This window comes from Diabrotica virgifera, chromosome 1 (assembly GCF_917563875.1).
Source record: "Diabrotica virgifera virgifera chromosome 1, PGI_DIABVI_V3a".
Lineage (NCBI taxonomy): Eukaryota > Metazoa > Arthropoda > Insecta > Coleoptera > Chrysomelidae > Diabrotica > Diabrotica virgifera.
In genome coordinates, this window is record NC_065443.1 from 245,244,882 (window position 1) to 245,262,435 (window position 17,554).

General features: G+C 31.7%; 1 protein-coding gene across 4 annotated transcripts in view; it reads left to right on the plus strand.

Annotated features, from left to right (window-relative positions):
* The first annotated feature begins 216 nt into the window (after positions 1–216).
* The window catches only part of LOC114347815 (sialin-like), a 104,419-nt gene continuing 87,081 nt past the window's right edge, over positions 217–17,554 (plus strand). For 2 of the 4 annotated variants that reach the window (XM_028298563.2, XM_028298627.2), the window contains exon 1: positions 217–383. In XM_028298563.2, the coding sequence (XP_028154364.2) occupies positions 353–383 (31 nt within the window). In that variant the 5' untranslated portion in view covers positions 217–352. Of the gene's footprint in view, positions 384–11,332; positions 11,458–17,554 lie in introns of those variants that run through there. The other 2 variants (XM_028298511.2, XM_028298685.2) reach the window with 2 other exon arrangements.

Sequence of the window (17,554 nt, forward strand, 5' to 3'; positions counted from 1 at the left end):
CAATAAAAGTGCACTAAAAATAAACAAACCAAGACACATTAAATGTTCCTAGGAGCACCTTTGTAAATCATGATTTGAGAGTCCTCCTCGTAACATTCAACGTGTCTTGGTTTGTTTATTTTTAGTGCATCGTTATTGTGATTTTAGTATAGTGTTATAACGAGAAAACCCGATCCTACCTCTACATACATCGAAGCGATCAAACATTAAAAATAATAATATGCGAAATGAATTTAAAAAATATAGATACTTCGGTATAGAGCGTATGCAGTTTGCATGCTTGAATGTGCTTTGAAGAAATTAGGGGTAATATCTGTGTTTGTAATAAACGTTTAAAGATAATTAATCTATTATGGTTAATGTTCAACTCCCTTTAAAATCAAGTAAGTTATATTTTTTTAATATATTAATAACATAGTGCTAATAACAAAGTAACTATAATTATATTTGTTTGAGTCATTGTTATGAATAAATATTTGATTTGAAAAACCTCTTAATGTTCGTAAAAAAATGGATGTTTTAAAGATGTTTTTCATGTATAACTCAAATACTATAAGCTTTTAAAAAAAGTTATTATCAATAAAATTGAAGATAATAAAGAAATTTAATACACCCCTCACTTGAAGAACTAAACTAATGTTAATTCAAAGTGAGTTATGGGTAATTTAATGTACTATGTTTTTTTGACGAGTACTCAAATCTAAGTATTCAATCTTAAATAAAGGGAAAACTATGCATTTTATAAAATATATCTGCTAAACACTTGTCAAAGTACCTCGAAATACCTATCAAATCAGCTCCAGCAGAAGTTAAGAGCATTAGAATTGCGCAAGTTATGATGAAAATAAGAGAACCCTTTTGAATTTTTTAGGAAAAAGTGAAAAATAAAACATACGCCATTTACGCAAAAATTAAAATGTATGGTAATCCTTAGTACAATTTCTTTATATTAGCATAAGTAATGATTTCAACAATTTTGATCGGTTTAGAATGCATAGTTTTAAAAAAGGTATAATTTAAAAATCAGAATTTTTAAAATTATCGTAATTTTCATTTTCTTTTGATAATAACTCCAAACATACTCAATATATTATGTAAAAAAATTATATTTAACCAAAATTTGGTTTTTCCTGTATTGAATATTTTACCAGTTTTATTATTTCTCTAGGATAAAAACAACCCGAGATAGAAACGTTTAAAGTTTAAATTTTGCTGGGAGAACCATGTAACCGGGGCCATTTAACCTTTTATTTTTAAAAAAGTAAAGGGTTTTAAAGATTAAGTTCAACGCGATTTAATAGCTCTTGGAATTAACTTTCAATAATAATTTAAATAACGGAGTTATTTAAAAAAAAATACACAATAACAGCTTTTGGAAAAAATTTTAAAAGATAAATTTTGAAAAAATTTTGGTGCATAAATTTTAATGCAATCAACTTGTTCGGGGCCTCAGTTGATAAATATTTCTAAGTACCTACTTTGACAAATGTTTAATAAGTTTATGTTATAAAATGCATCATTTTCCCGTTATTTAAGCTCGAATATTTCGATTTGGGTACTCGTCGAAAAAATATACATTCAATTAACTATAACTCACTTTCAGTTAACACTAAAAGGTTGTCCTAGTAAGAAGTTTAGTTATTTCGTTTTTTATTAACTTTAATTTTGGTAATAATAGCTTTTTTGTTAAAACCTATAGTTTTTGAGTTATTTATCAAAAATCGATTAAAAACATGTATTTTTCTCACGAAAAATTAAAATTTTTGATCTTTTATAACTCAAATAGTTATGATTTATTTAATAACTTTGTATGACAAATTTTGCTTAGAATTTTTCCCTCTATCGAAGTATGGGGTTACTTTAAAGAAAATAATTTTCTCCACCGAGAAGGGGTGGCATCCACCCTCAGGATAAAAGCTCAAGTTGGCGCCATGTCAACTTTGTTCCTTGAGACATCCTCTAACCACTCACCAATTTTCATGCAAATCGATGGAGATTCAACGAAATCGGAGGTAATAGCTCATATCCACCTTCAGTGGCGGCACTAATTTGTTTCTTAGTTTAATTTTATCTGCCCCAATCATAAAGATAATTCAAACATTATATTGTCAGTAGTTTTTAGACACATTCATGGAATGACTTTATTGAAGGATAGTTCATTTGATTACATAAAATCAACTTTAACTTTCAATTGGTTGTTGTCAATTGGTTGTTGGTTAACCAAAAGCTGTGTATTTACTATTCAGCGCTTACTGAATACAATAATGTACTTTGTTTTTTTTCATATCGACAATAAGTCCATGTTCTCTACTTCTGATGTTCTCAGTATCCTCTTTCTTTCTGCTGTGTCACATGATTTGTATAATATGCGTACTTTCCCTTCCAGCCTCATATCTTTATTTGTCTTGATGACATACCTGGAACATCCTGAAACGTAATTGGCTTTGTTTGCTTGCTTTCAGATGCTCTCTTTAACATATCCATAACTACATATTTCGACTCCCAGATATTCGAATCTCGAGACTTGTTCAATTAGTTTGTTGTTAATTACTATTTTGCATCTTATGAGTTCCCTTGACACTACCATGGATTTGGTCTTAGTTGTTGATATTTTCAAGCTGTAGGTCTGCGCCGTTATGAGAAATCAGCACCGTTACTTCCTGCTGCAGTCGATATTGCAAGGTAAAGTCAAAAGTAAGCGTGGACCCGGTAAAGAAGAATATCATGGCTGCGGAATTTGAGAACATGGTTTAAGAAAACTTCAACGGATTTGTTTCGAGCCGCAGCGAGCAAGGTTATGATTGCCAATATGATTTCCAACATCCGAAACGGATAGGAAACAGAAGAAGAAGTTCTTCGCTACTGTAATGAAAGTTTGTGCCATTCGCTGTGGGTTATCCTCGTTATCGGAGATTAAGATTGCGTCGTCAGCATAACAGATGATTTTTATTTGTTTTCTGTCATCTTATATAGTTTTCCTGTACTTTTAATGTCTTTTATGATTTTGTCATGATGAACATGATGAACAAATTAGAAGCCTTTGAGATGTGGTCGTATCGTAGAATGCTCAGAATATCTTGGGTTCAACGCATTTCAAACAGAGAAGTCTTAAACAGAGTAGGTCAAGGCGAAGGTGACTTAATTAAGATGATAAAAAAGAGAAAACTTGAATATCTGGGGCATATAATGAGAGGTAGCAGATACAGGATGCTGCAGTTAATACTCAATGGAAAGATCAACGGAAAAAGAGGAATTGGTCGAAAGAAATATTCATGGCTCCAAAACCTTCGTCAATGGACTGGCTTATCAGCAGATCAATTGTTACATGCCGCACAAGATCGAGAACGATATCGGCAAATTGTTATGGAAGCTACCCACGCCTAAAAATTTGGGCACGGTACTTAAAGAAAGAGAATGATTTTGTCCATTATCTAATATCGTGGATACCTTAATCAATGCTAATATACAGTGCTCTTCAGATAAAACTATCCACCTTAAATAACTTTTGAACCACTCATTTTTAGGAAAAACGCAAAAGCACGTCAAATAATAATTGAAGGGGGAGCCATTATGTCATATTTAATCTTACTGGGAAAGGCAACCTCTCATCCCCCGTATCTACCCTTATTTTTTTTTAATTACTACCCCATTTTTTATTTCATATTTGAATTCTCCTCTTTGTACTGATTTCAAAATTGTATAACACTTGATAGGTTTATGAAAAAAATAAACACAAAAGTAAGAAAACTGGATTGAATAAAAATTATTTTTTTAACAATTTTATAACATTTAGAGTGAAAATTTCACTAACAAAAATTTTAACAATAATTATTCAAAAATTAAAAAAAAATTATTCAAGCTTTCAAAAGTCAGTATAATTATTGTCAAAATTTTTGGTAATGAAATCTTCATTCTAAATGTTTGTATGTAATAAACTTTTTAAAATAGTTAGTTTCCTAACTAGTGCGGAAAGTGATACTTTCACGCACGAGACTGCCGTTGACCCGAGCGACGCGATAGCGGAGTTCGGGCAAGCAGTCGAGTGCGGGGAAGACACTTTCCGCATGAGTTAGGAACAATATTTTTTCTAAGGCCGTACGTTTGGAAAAAAGCCACAAAAATAGAGTTATATCAATTTATATTTAGAAGTTAAAATACACAAATTAATTCTTTGACAAGGTTGTCAAAACCAAACTTTCAATATAATGGGTTACCATTATATTGGTTTCCATGACGACGATTCAAAACCATTGTAATTTTCTACTGATCTGACTTTTAAATATCATGTCAAAATAATTTTAATTCATCGAATTATCAGTAGTAATTGCACAAGAGCTCTGAAATTATTGAATTTTTCCCGAGTGACACTTTGACAGTTTTAATTTCACGAGCCGAAGGCAAGTGAAATTATGTCAAAGTGTCACGAGAGCAAAAATTCTATATTAATTTCAGAGGTCGAGTGCAATTTGTTGCGATTATTTCATGAATGAAACTGTTCAAAACCAAAATTTTATTGTAATTTATTTATGTAAGTACCATTAAACACACAGTTTTTATAAATATTTGACGATTGAAAGTCATCACTTTTATAATTTTTAAAACATTAATTGTCATTAATGTCACTGAATGTATTTTTTTCGTAGAAACGAAGGGCATCTGACGTAATATACTTAACGACGGGAGATTATCAAAAATTATCGATTTAATTCAGATTTCTGTAGCTTTCTATTGGTCAGAATCTCCTATGAATGAAATAATCGTATATAATATCACAAGAGAGAAAATTTTGCCGGCAATTTTTTCGACTGGTATGAAAGTTTGTTGCCTGGCAATTTTCGCGAATTAAATTTTGACTTAAATCATGAGACGTCAGTCGAGTGATTTTGTCAAAATTTCATAAGCGAAAATTACCAAAAGGCAACGAACTTGAATGAAACCAGGAGAAAATTTTGCCGGAAATAATTTTCTCTCGAATGATATTCGACAAGACTATTTCACGAGACAATTAATGCACCATATCAACGAAATATAATCTGTATTTCTTTGTTTATTTATTTATCTTTATTTATTATCTGTCATAATTTTGTCGCTGAGATTTCACGTCGTTAAGGAGTTTTGTCAGTAGGAAACGAAGCGTTGTATTTTTGTATTTTTTGTAGCAACGAAGGGCATCTGACGTAATATACTTAACTACGGGAGAATATCAAAAATTATCGATTTAATTCAGATTTCTGTAGCTTTCGATTGGTCAGAATCTCCTATGAATGAAATAATCAGTAGTAATTGCACAAGTGCTTTAATATTATTTAATTTTTCCAGAGTGACACTTTGACAGTTTTATGGCAAAAGTGTCACGAGGGCAAAAATTCTATATTAATTTTAGAGATCGAGTGCAATTTGTTGCGATTATTTCATGAACAAAATGTTCAAAACCAAAATTTTATTGTAATTTATTTATGTAAGTACAAATTAGTACAATTAAACACACAGTTGTTATAAATATTTTACGGTTGAAAGTCATCACTTTTATAATTTTTAAAACATTAATTGTCATTAATGTCATTGAATGTATTTCTTCGTAGCAACGAAGGGCATCTGACGTAATATACTTGACGACGGGAAATTATCAAAAATTAGCAATTTAATTTAGATTTCTATAGCTTTCTATTGGTCAGAATCTCCTATGAATAATCGCGTTAATTTCATTAAAACATGAACACAATAAGATAAATTTGAAATAAATTAGTAAATAATATCTAAATATTAGTTTATTGCATGTATTATAATATATCATATTGCCGTATTACAAGGTATTTTACTTTCCCGCACGGCGTGCGGGAAAATTTACTTTCACGCACACCGTGCGGGAAAGTGCAACTTTCGGAAACGAAATGCGTGCGTGAAAGTGGCTCTTTTAGCACGGCCGTAGAAAAAAATATTTTTTTTTTTAATCCAGTGTTGTTGCTTTTGTATTTATTTTTCTTATAAACTAATTACTTAAAACATCAAGTATTATACGTTTTTGAAATCAGTACAAAGAGGAGAATCCAAATATAAAATAAAAAAGTAGGGTAGTAATTGAAAAAAAATTAAGGGATGATACGGGGGATGAGAGGGTGCCTTTACCGGTAAGCTTAAATATGGCATAACGTCTCCCCCTTTAAGTATTATTTGACGTGTTTTTGCGTTTTTTCTAAAAGTGAGTGGTTCAAAAGTTATTTAAGGTGGATAGTTTTATCTGAAGAGCACTATATAATACTAAACACAACTAATATAAAATACAAAAATATAATAATATTCAACACGCGCATACCTTCCAAAAATCTCGTTTGAATGGTACCATATGGCGGCACCGTCTCTAGCGGCACTTGCTTGATCCCATAATAGGATTTGCGCTTTCACATTATGGCTTGTTATACAAAATTCACCGCAAAATTACTGCTGCCTCCAGCCCGATTTGATTTCCGCTCCCCAACCAAATTAATAGACGCTTCTTATAATAAACTAGAAGCATTAGGTGACTTGCGGGATTTTTTCTTTATTTTTGGGCCAATTGGGAGAAATTGGGTGTCGCCTATTCCAAGTACCTGTTTGTTTTCGTATTTTTTGATTAATGAAGTGTGAGGCAGTAATAATTGTGCTCCACTATAATTTCTTTTAAAGAATTATTATATGTCAGACGAAATGTAGAGACTGCAACAAAAACAGTAGTTTGAGTAGATTAAGAAAAAATTAAAAGATGAAGTTTTCGATCCTAATAGCATTATTAATAAAATTTAGAAAATATTAAAATATTACTAAAAGATTTTTAGATCGAAAACTTATTGGTCCATTTCCTTGGTAACACCTCCAAGGCTTCTAAAATTTGCAAGCCAAATGGATGCTGAAGCGAAGAAGACAAGTGGGAATTCAAAAAACTTACAATTCACGACCCCGTCTGTTCATCTGGTAAATTCCAACAGAAAATGGACCTAGTTACTCGAAGGAGTAAAGACCAATATAAAAATAAATTAAAAAATTTTTTTTTAATTCAGTTGCAATGCGAAGGCAAAACAATCTTACTTTTCAATTAGAATACGGAGCGCAGTCCAGTCCTCTGAATCGCGATTTTCGGCTCTTATTGGAGCCTCATCGGAGAAAACGTAGGCTTGTTCTCCATACTCCAACTGATCCGTACTGAGAGCCTTTCCCACCCATTGCAACTAAAGTGAAAACATGTGTTACGAAGGAAATGGACCAATAAGTTTTCGATTTAAAAATGTTTTAATAATATTTTAATATTTTCTAAATATTATTAATAATGCTATTAGGATCGAAAATTTCATCTTTTAATTGCCAGATGACGCTAGTCACCTAATGTTTTCACTTCAGTTGCAATGGGTGGGAAAGGCTCTCAGTACGGATCAGTTTGAGTATGGAGAACAAGCCTGCGTTCTCTCCGATGAGGCTCCAATAAGAGCCGAAAATCGCGATTCAGAGGACTGGACTGCGCTCCGTATTCTAATTGAAAAGTAAGATTGTTTTGCCTTCGCATTGCAACTGAATTAAAAATAAAATTTTTATTTTATTTTTATATTGGTCTTTACTCCTTCGAGTAACTAGGCCCATTTTCTGTTGGAATTTACCAGCTGAACAGACGGGGTCGTGAATTGTAAGTTTTTTGAATTCCCTCTTGTCTTCTTCGCTTCAGCATCCATTTGGCTTGCAAATTTTAGAAGCCTTGGAGGTGCTACCAAGGAAATGGACCAATAAGTTTTCGATTTAAAAATCTTTTAGTAATATTTTAATATTTTCTAAATATTATTAATAATGCTATTAGGATCGAAAACTTCATCTTTTCATTGCCAGATGACGCTAGTCACCTAATGTTTTCACTTCAGTTGCAATGGGTGGCAAATTGAATTCCCTCTTGTCTTCTTCGCTTCAGCATCCATTTGGCTTGCAAATTTTAGAAGCCTTGGAGGTGTTACCAAGGAAATGGACCAATAAGTTTTCGATTTAAAAATCTTTTAGTAATATTTTAATATCTTCTAAATATTATTAATAATGCTATTAGGATCGAAAACTTCATCTTTTAATTGCCAGATGACGCTAGTCACCTAATGTTTTCACTTCAGTTGCAATGGGTGGGAAAGGCTCTCAGTACGGATCAGTTAGAGTATGGAGAACAAGCCTGCGTTCTCTCCGATGAGGCTCCAATAAGAGCCGAAAATCGCGATTCAGAGGACTGGACTGCGCTCCGTATTCTAATTGAAAAGTAAGATTGTTTTGCCTTCGCATTGCAACTGAATTAAAAATAAAAATTTTATTTTATTTTTAAGAAAAAATTGTTTATTTGTTTTTGTATTTTATTTACAAAATAATAGTTGAATGGTTATTTCAAAAAAATATAATTTCAAAAGGAAGCACATTAGTCAAATGGCCTCTACGCCACTCTACGGCTTTGCTGAAACATACACTCTTGTTGAAATTTTGGTCAAGTTTCGTTGATGCAGACTTGATTTCCTCCTTCAAGGAACGGGTGGGTGTAGGTTTGTTGGCATAGATCTTTAACTTTAACAAAAAGAAATCTAATGGTATTAAACCACACGATCTGAGAGGCCAATTCTGATCATCGAAACAAGAAATTACACCGCAGAAAATTTCTCAATAAATAATTGAATTGTTTCGCGGTCTGTATGGCATATGGCATACATATACCGTCTTGTTGAAACCATATTTCGTCCACATCAATATCATCCACTTTAGGTAGCAAGAACTCTCTTCGTATTGCGATGTCAAGCATTAGTAACAGTCACTGCTTAACCAGCCTCATTTTCAAAGAAGTATGGTCCAATGATGTCTACAAGATGTTGATAGAATCTATCTACAAAGATATCCTAGACCATAAGATTTAAATACGAAGTTCAACCACGATTTTATCCTTTCTGCCTTTTTCTATACTAAAAATGTCATAGGAGATAAGAAAAAAAAAAGGAAATTTAGGGTTGAAGCAGGTTACATTTTTTTGAACAATGAATTGTCCGCAACTTTTCAAGGTAAAAATTTTAGTGTTCACCACCTGCCGTTATGCCTCTATTTGCAGATTCCCTATCGTGACAATTACCTAGAGATTTAAAATTTCCGGAAAAAATGCGGAAAAAAAAACAGGAAAAATGGAAAAATAAGGAAAAATTGAAATTTGTTACAATATACTAAACAAATTCTGCATCGCATCCCGTATCAAAATCGATAAATTTAGTAGAAGCGGATAGATCTATATTATCATAAGTGCCTTTTGTCTTTAAGTAGGTATATAAAAGATACAATATTAAATATTCCCCAACAAATGAACCAGATTAGTTCTCTTATGGAAAGCTTGCTTAAATATATTGAAGAACGCTACGAATTTTGTTCTAAGCCGATTTACTTTGCAGTCAATCTTCTTGATGCTCGCTTTAAAGGAGAATCATTGAATGAAAACCATCTAATGGAAGCTATAGGCTTTATTTCTGAAATGGCTCGTTCACTAAATCTAGATCTGGAAAGGTGGTGGCAAATCTGGCACAATTTAGAACAAAAACTGAATTTTTTTGGCCAAAATTCTTTATGGGATAGTGCAAGTAGAACTTATCCCGGTATATGGTGGCAAGGTTTGTGTACATCATAGCCACTTATGCCAATTGCCCCCGAATTTTAAATGGACCTCCATCTTCCGCCTCATCAGAAAGAAACAGATCTTTACACGGCCTCATACAAATAAGAAATATATTGTCACAGGATAAAATTCAAAAGTTGTTATTACTCATTTAAATTTGGTTATAAACTAAAAACAGATATATAATAAAATCATGTTGTTTTATCCGTCCAGGATGATGAAGCGGAGATCGGGTCTGAATCAGATACTTGGTCTGAAGATTCAGACTCAGATTAAAATATACCACTGAGCACTTTGGCTAAATAATGTGCTTTCTACCAGTGAGATTTCGGTTTTGATACTTTGAATTATTAGATAATAATTATAATTTTTGACCCCATATACATGTTTGTACTTATATCTATATCTTAGATATTACTAATAGATAATATTAAAGTATATTCCTGTATTTATTTGTACAAAATATATTTAATAGCTATTTATGATGTAAGTGTTAAAAGTACGATTTTAAGGCACGCATGTGAAAGTTTCACATGAGTGCATTAAAAATGTACTTTTTAACACGTATATCATACAACATTTTTTCTACAAACGTTATAAATTTATAAAATACAATATTTTTGTTAATTGCTGAAACCATAAAACCTATGACCCGTAAAAGGTAGAACTGGTTGTCTACACTCGCGGGGAATGTCTAACAATTGTTAGCGAAAATATTATACCGTTTCATAAACTTGTTTTTTCTACAAACGTGTTACAAATGCAATAATACAGTTTAAATTAAATTTTAAAAAACCTTTTAAACCACCTTTTTCAAATTGCGCAAGTTGTGCTATTAATATTAATGTTAATAAATGAAATATACCTAAATATTTTAACGTTTCCAAATTGGACAATTCACTTTTAACTGCAGTGCCTTAAAAATTTTAAAGCACTAGTGCTTTAAAGTAGCGTTTTTAACACGTTTGCTCCGTTACACGTTAAGCTCCTATGGAGTGCTAAATATTGTATTTTTAACACGTTTGTAGAAAAACGACTTTAAAATTGGTATTTTGTCACTTTTCAAGTCTCAAATAAGAAATAGTCAAATTTTCCCATTTTTTTCCAATTTTTTCAATTGTCTGGAAAAAAAAACGGAAAAAAACCAGTTTTTTTTAACCTTAAAAAGAAGAGAAGGAGAAGAAATTCGAACAAGAAGCTCTCTACAGCGTTTACTCACTGAAGATCTGCATCTCTATGCTTACAAAATTCAACTGTCACAAGAACTGAGGCCTAATGGCCATGCACAGCAAAGAGAGTTCGTTGAATGGGGTAAGGAATATCAACAAGTGGATAATGATGATTTTACGAGCAAAATTATGCAAAGCGGTGAAACATATTTTCACCTTAATAAGTTTGTTAATCGCTATAAAGGAGCTATTTAGAATTATTTATCCATACAAAATGCCATTATACGTGATATCAATTTTATGTCTCATTGTTAATTTTTTTACGTTATATTTATTGGAACAAATTAAGTTATCGACACAGTTTATCTAAAATATGCATGAGATGAGTCATTAGACAGTGTTTACTGTTTATGGATTATAAAACAAATCGGGACCTGGTATTTTTTACTCAGCATTACTAACATTATTTGTTTTTTTTGTGCCATTATTAATTATTAACCTATACATAATAAGAAGAAGAATGAAGCAATACAATGTCATTCTCATATGTCAGTGTGACATTATTTTTTAAATGAGAAGAATACTTTTATTATGTCTGTAGTGGTTTTGTAATTTTTCTTTAAATGCAATGAATAACTTCTAACCAAATGAGTAAGTTTTGAACTAGAACTTTTCTTATACTTATATTAATCCCTGCGATTTTTACAATTCATTTATAGTTTAACCTCATTATATTATGATCTAATTCTCAAAAATAGGAGAAAGCAAGAATCAAAATAACGAAATAACAGTATTCTGGAACAGATATAGGGTGTCAATTTGAAAAGTTGCCACCCCCTATAATTTGATCCCTATTGAAAATCTAAAAATATACAAAAACTCGTCAAATTTATTTGTGAGGGGGACATTTTGTACACCAGTTTTCAACTAAGTTACATTAACCCTCTAGCAGGGGCGGACACAACCCCCAAAATCTTTAATGGAAAAGGGGGTTGAGTAATACCTCATTTTAAAGATCGTTCGATTACCCTTTTAAAAATACCACATACATTATACTTCTTTTCAGTACTTTTGGAAAAATCAAGTGAAACCGTACAGATATTAAAAGTATCGAGTTCAGAACTCCAAAATTTTTTTTTGGATTATTGGACTCCAAATTGAACTTTTTTGGGTGTTGAAGTATTTAGAATATTTTTTTGAAACATTTTTGGAAAATCAAGTAAAACTGTAAAGATATTAAGTATCGAGTACAGGACTCCAAAAGCTTTTAGAGTATTATGACCAAGATTTTTCCAAAAGTACCAAAAATAAATATAAGGTATGTGGTATTTTTTAAAAGGTAATTGAATGACCTTCAAAATGAGGTATCACTCAACCCCCTTTCTATTAAAGATTTTGATGTAATTTAGTTGAAAACTGGTCTACAAAATGTCCCCCTCACAAATAAATTTGACGTGTTTTTCCATATTTTTAGATATAGGGTCTATAAGGACCAAATTATAGGGGGTGGCAACTTTTTCAAACTGACACACTGTATAAGTTATGTGCTTCTTCTGCATGTTCCTTCTCCTATAGGAGGTTGGAAAATATTTTCGTTCTATTAATCTCATTAACCACATTACTAAATTTACCACAGCTCTAATGAGTTTCCAGATTAAAATGTTTATACGACATTAATTGAGCTTGAGGGAGCGTATGATAGAACGTTCCGACTGAAGTTGACATTAACTATCTAAGCATTAAGCATTAAGGGTATGTGAAAGTTGAGAATATTGGTATGTAACAATGCTGGTAAAAATTATGGCTGGTATTTATATATTCCACTTGAAATATAAACTTCTGTCCCAAAGGAAAACCACAATTTGCTCAATCTGGATGTTATAGCTATTTGTATAACAAGGGAGGAAAGTGATACTTTTCCTCCCGAGAGTGAAGTAATCATTCAAGGGAGGAAAAGGCACTTTACTCCCATGTTATACATATGGTTTTTCCACCTTCCTCAAATAACAAATCATTTTTTCATTTTTACTTAACTGTCAATTGTCAAATATAAGTCAAATTATTAATGTAAACATTGTTAAATCAGAATAACAATTTACTGTTTTTCTACCATTCTGCCAAATACAGAGTGTTTTTAAATTTAATAAACGGTAAAATGTATTGATCCTTACGTAATAGAAAATAGGTATTGTACAGGGCGTCAATAAGTTATATTTCATGAATGAAATACCATGTCACTTTTACTTTTCCTCCCTAGGGAGGAAAAATATTTTTCTCCTACCTCTACCGAAAGTATACTTTTCCGGACCTGATTGTAGGGAGCAAAGTTGTACTTTTCCTCCCTAGGGAGGAACATATTTTTCCTCCCTAGGGAGGAAAAGTAAAAGTGAAGTCATGGTATTTCATTCATGAAATATAATTTATTGACGCCCTGTACAATATCTATTTTCTATTACGTAAGTATCTATACATTTTAACGTTTATGTATAAAACACATTTTAACGTTTATGTTAGTTACATAAATGAAGTAAAACTGAAAAATGACTTGTTATTAATTTGAGGAAGGTGGAAAAACCATATGTATAACATGGGAGTAAAGTGCCTTTTCCTCCCTTGAATGATTACTGCCCTCCGCTACGCGTCGGGCAGTAAACTTCATTCTCGGGAGGAAACGTAGCACTTTCCTCCCTTGTTATACAAATAGCTATTGTTTAAGGGGATGGGTACGTATTTTTGGCTGCAATGGTATTTAAATGGGGATTGATTTTTTTTCGAATCCTGAGAAAAAACTAAGAAGTATTTTTGAAAAATTTAAACGCAGAATGAAAGATTACGTTCTTACCGAGGGCCGAAAGTCCTTGAAAACTTCTATAATGTTTATTTTAATAAGTTACAGGGGTGAAAAACTAAGAGAAAATGTAGTGTGATTTTTAATTTTAAATATCTCATTCAAAAGAAACTTTTTATATATTCTAAGGGACTTTTGGCCCTCGATAATAATTTAGTCTTTCATTCTGTGTTTAAGTTTTTTAAAAATATTTATTAGTTTTTTCAGGATTAGAAAAAAATGGACACAATGTCCGTGGTGATATTTTCCAAATAGAACATTCGCTATCTTTGTCATACAACGCACTGAGTCAAATAGAATGTAGACAGTGACAGTTTTAAATATTTGACATAGCATAGGGAATATTTTGAGTTATTGAATAAATAATATTGATAGTGTATTTGATAAATAATTGATTTAAGACGTGAACTTAATAAGAAGTTATTTACTGTTTATTATTTGTGGAAGATCCAAGCAGAGAATACATCAGGATATATTCTGTGATCCAAGTATTTTGTCGTTAAAGATGTTCAAAATTGTAAGCGTTCCATAGTAACAATATATTATTAAAAAATCACTTTAACACTTTTCCTCTTTTCTCGATTGAGCATTAGTTTTTGTTGTACATATAAATCATTACAATCACTGAATACATAGTTAGTGAAAAAATTATCACATTTATTAACTGAATTAATAATTTGCAATTATAAAAATCACAGTTATCCACGAACATTCAAAAGCCATCTCTTTCAAGTCAATGACGACATTGTCAAGTAGAATGACATTCTAGTAATGTTTACATATCCATACCAGTGTGAATTTTACTACACGTAATTTGCCGTGTAAAGACAGAAAAAGTAGGGATAGCCGTAAATTATTTGCGAATTATGTACCGATGACCTTAACCATATCCACCCCTAGGCTTATTAGCAAGTATGGATTTAGATCTATTCTCATCGTTCATCAACAATAGTTTTTTGCCTTTGAATTTCACTTTAATAAACTCTGTGTGTCCCTGGAACATAGCTATGAAAACTGCATAAATAAAAAGTAAAATTAGTTAGTTATTACATATGAAAAGTCTGGCAGAAAGTAGCAGCAGAAGTTTAGGCAATACATCTCATCATTTCTTCTTTTTCTTTCTTATAGTCAAGGCGAATCGCCTGTTTAAACTTCATATCTGCATGGATTTTCAGATCATCATTCCACCTTTTTCGGGATCGGTATAGCTTTCCATCCCCTTGACGGTCTCATATCTCATATTTCGTTCTTCCATTCTAGTGATATGTTCATTCCATTATTTTTTTCTGCTTAGCACCCAACCGTTAATACCATCTACCGCACATGCATTACTTATGTTTTCATTTGTTTTCCTGTCTAGAAGGATCTTTCCAGCTATCCATAATGTATCTTAATGTGTGCTTTTTCAAGCAATCTTTTAGTTTTTGTTGTTTTGTTTTTTCTGATCAAGCCACCTTGACATCTGTTTATGTAGACGTAGAAGTCGTTTTTTGTAAAAGGATTTCCAGTAATAGTCTCTTGCTTGTCTCACAAAAGTCAACGTTTCGTTTCTTATTTTCCGCTATTCATCGTACGAATTTGGTGTTCTCGCTAATCGGTAGGCCTGTTTCTTTTATTTACATTTTTGTTTAACTTCCGCACATAACTATGGGGTTTAGTCCAGTCGGGTTAGACGAATAACAGGCCTAACCTTGCATTAGGAGCTGCCCCAAATTTTATTTTTTTAATTTCTAAGGGGGGCCAATAGTAGTGTAAATTTAAAATCTCGACTGAATTCCGCCATTATGTTAGCCGCCATCTTGATTTTAAACGAGAACCGTTTTTGCTCAATATCTCCGCCATTTTCAACTTTTCGACAAAAAGTATAACAACCAAAATTGTTGAAAATGTAATTTTCTATCATTTCTATTTTAACAATTTTTTCGTGCTATCGATATTTTCCGAGTTGTAGCGGAAAATAGTAACAGTTATATATAAATAGAGCATAATTATTGAATTATCTCGTTTATTGTTAGTTTTACGACAAAAATGTCCCTATACAAAAATAGAGAGAATTGAATTCTACACAATTTTAGTGTGTTTTATTTTTTTGCTAAAGTTAATAGTTAAGGTAGTATGTATGCGGTAATAGCGAGAGCGTAAGACCTGATTGATTTTGTAGCAATTGTTTTTGTTCAATATCTACGCCATTTTCAACTTAAATTGTTTCAAATATGATTTCCTACAATTTCTTTTTAACAATTTTTTTCATGCGGTTGATATTTTCCGAATTAAGTGGGAAAATAGTAAAAAGTGGGGGGGGGGAGCCTTATTACTGAATTGAATCTTTTTTCCGAGCTGCCTCAAATTTTATAATTCTATCCTTTAGGGGAGATCAATAGTAGTGTAAATTTAAAATTTCGACTGAATTCCGCGGTTGCATTAGCCGCCATATTGATTTTAAAGGAAACCGTTGTTGCTTAATATCTCCGCCATTTTCAACTTTTCGACAAAAACGGTAGGAACTAAAATTGTTGGAAACGCAATTTCCTACAATTTCTTTTCCACAATCAATTTTTTTATGCGATCAATATTCTCCGAGTTAAGGAGAAAAATAGTGGAAGCGGAGGGGAAGCATAATTATTGAATTGTCTCATTTATTATTAACTTTACGACATAATTGTACATAAACAAAAATAAAGAGAATTATATTTTATACAATTTTTTAAACTTCCAATGAAACACCAACCAAACTAAGTACATAAAAGACATAAATAATAACTAATATGCATTAGGTTCACTTAATTTTATTAACTAGCGGGTTTTATTGGTTGAATTTGTCTGTCGATAATTATGTTTCATGTCAGCTAACATATTTTATTATTTCAACAATTTTTTTAAATTTTGGACCCCGTGGGGGGAATTTTTCCATTCCCCCCTCTTAGACCCGCCACTGGTTCTCTCGAAAAATTGTAGTAAATAGTAATTGCAACAATTTCAGTGCTTACACTTTTTGTCGAAAAGTTGAAAATGTGGAAGATATTGAGCAAAAACAATTGCTTTAAAATCAATCGGGTCTTACGCTCGCGCCTTTACCGCATACGTACTACCTTAAATATTGATTTTACCAAAAAAATGAAAGAAATCAAAATTGTACAAAATTTAATTCTCTTCATTTTTATATAGGTTAAAATTTGTTGTAGAAGTAATAATGAACGAGATAATTCAATAAATCAATAATCATGCTTTAACTGTCACTGTTTTTCCCCATAACTCGGAAAATATGGACCGCACGAAAAAATTATAATAAACGAAATTATAGAAAATCGCATTTTCAACAATTTCAGTTTGTATATTTTTGTCGAAAAGTTGAAAATGGCGGATATATTGAGCAAAAACGGTTGTCGTTTGTTGTCGGCAGCTCCTAATGCAAGGTGAAATGGTATCCCGACTGTGCTAGTTACTTTATTGTGTTATTGATGTTGCTATGAACTGTTCTACTGTCAAGAGTTTCACTTAGGGATGGCGGTTTTTGACAAATCACCGGTTTTCGGTTATACCGTTTTTTTTGCTTACGGTTCAACCTGGCGATTATAACCGGCCAAAAAACGATTTTTGGAAAAACCGGTTTTCGGTTTTTTTAATCCAATAGGTTACTAAGTTACATTTACAATACATTTTAGTTTGCGATACTCCATTCGACTCGATATCAATATAATCAAAATTAGTACTATCAAAAGAACAAGTATTACTTTTAACACGTTTGTATATTTGTAAAATGATAAGTGTATCGTTTTGAAAACGTAGCGAAATTCTTGGAGATTCGTATTCAGAATCAGTAATTCTGTTATATGTATATATATATATAATAATAACGGCAATAATAAACCGGTTATAACCGGGACAAAAAAACAACCGGTA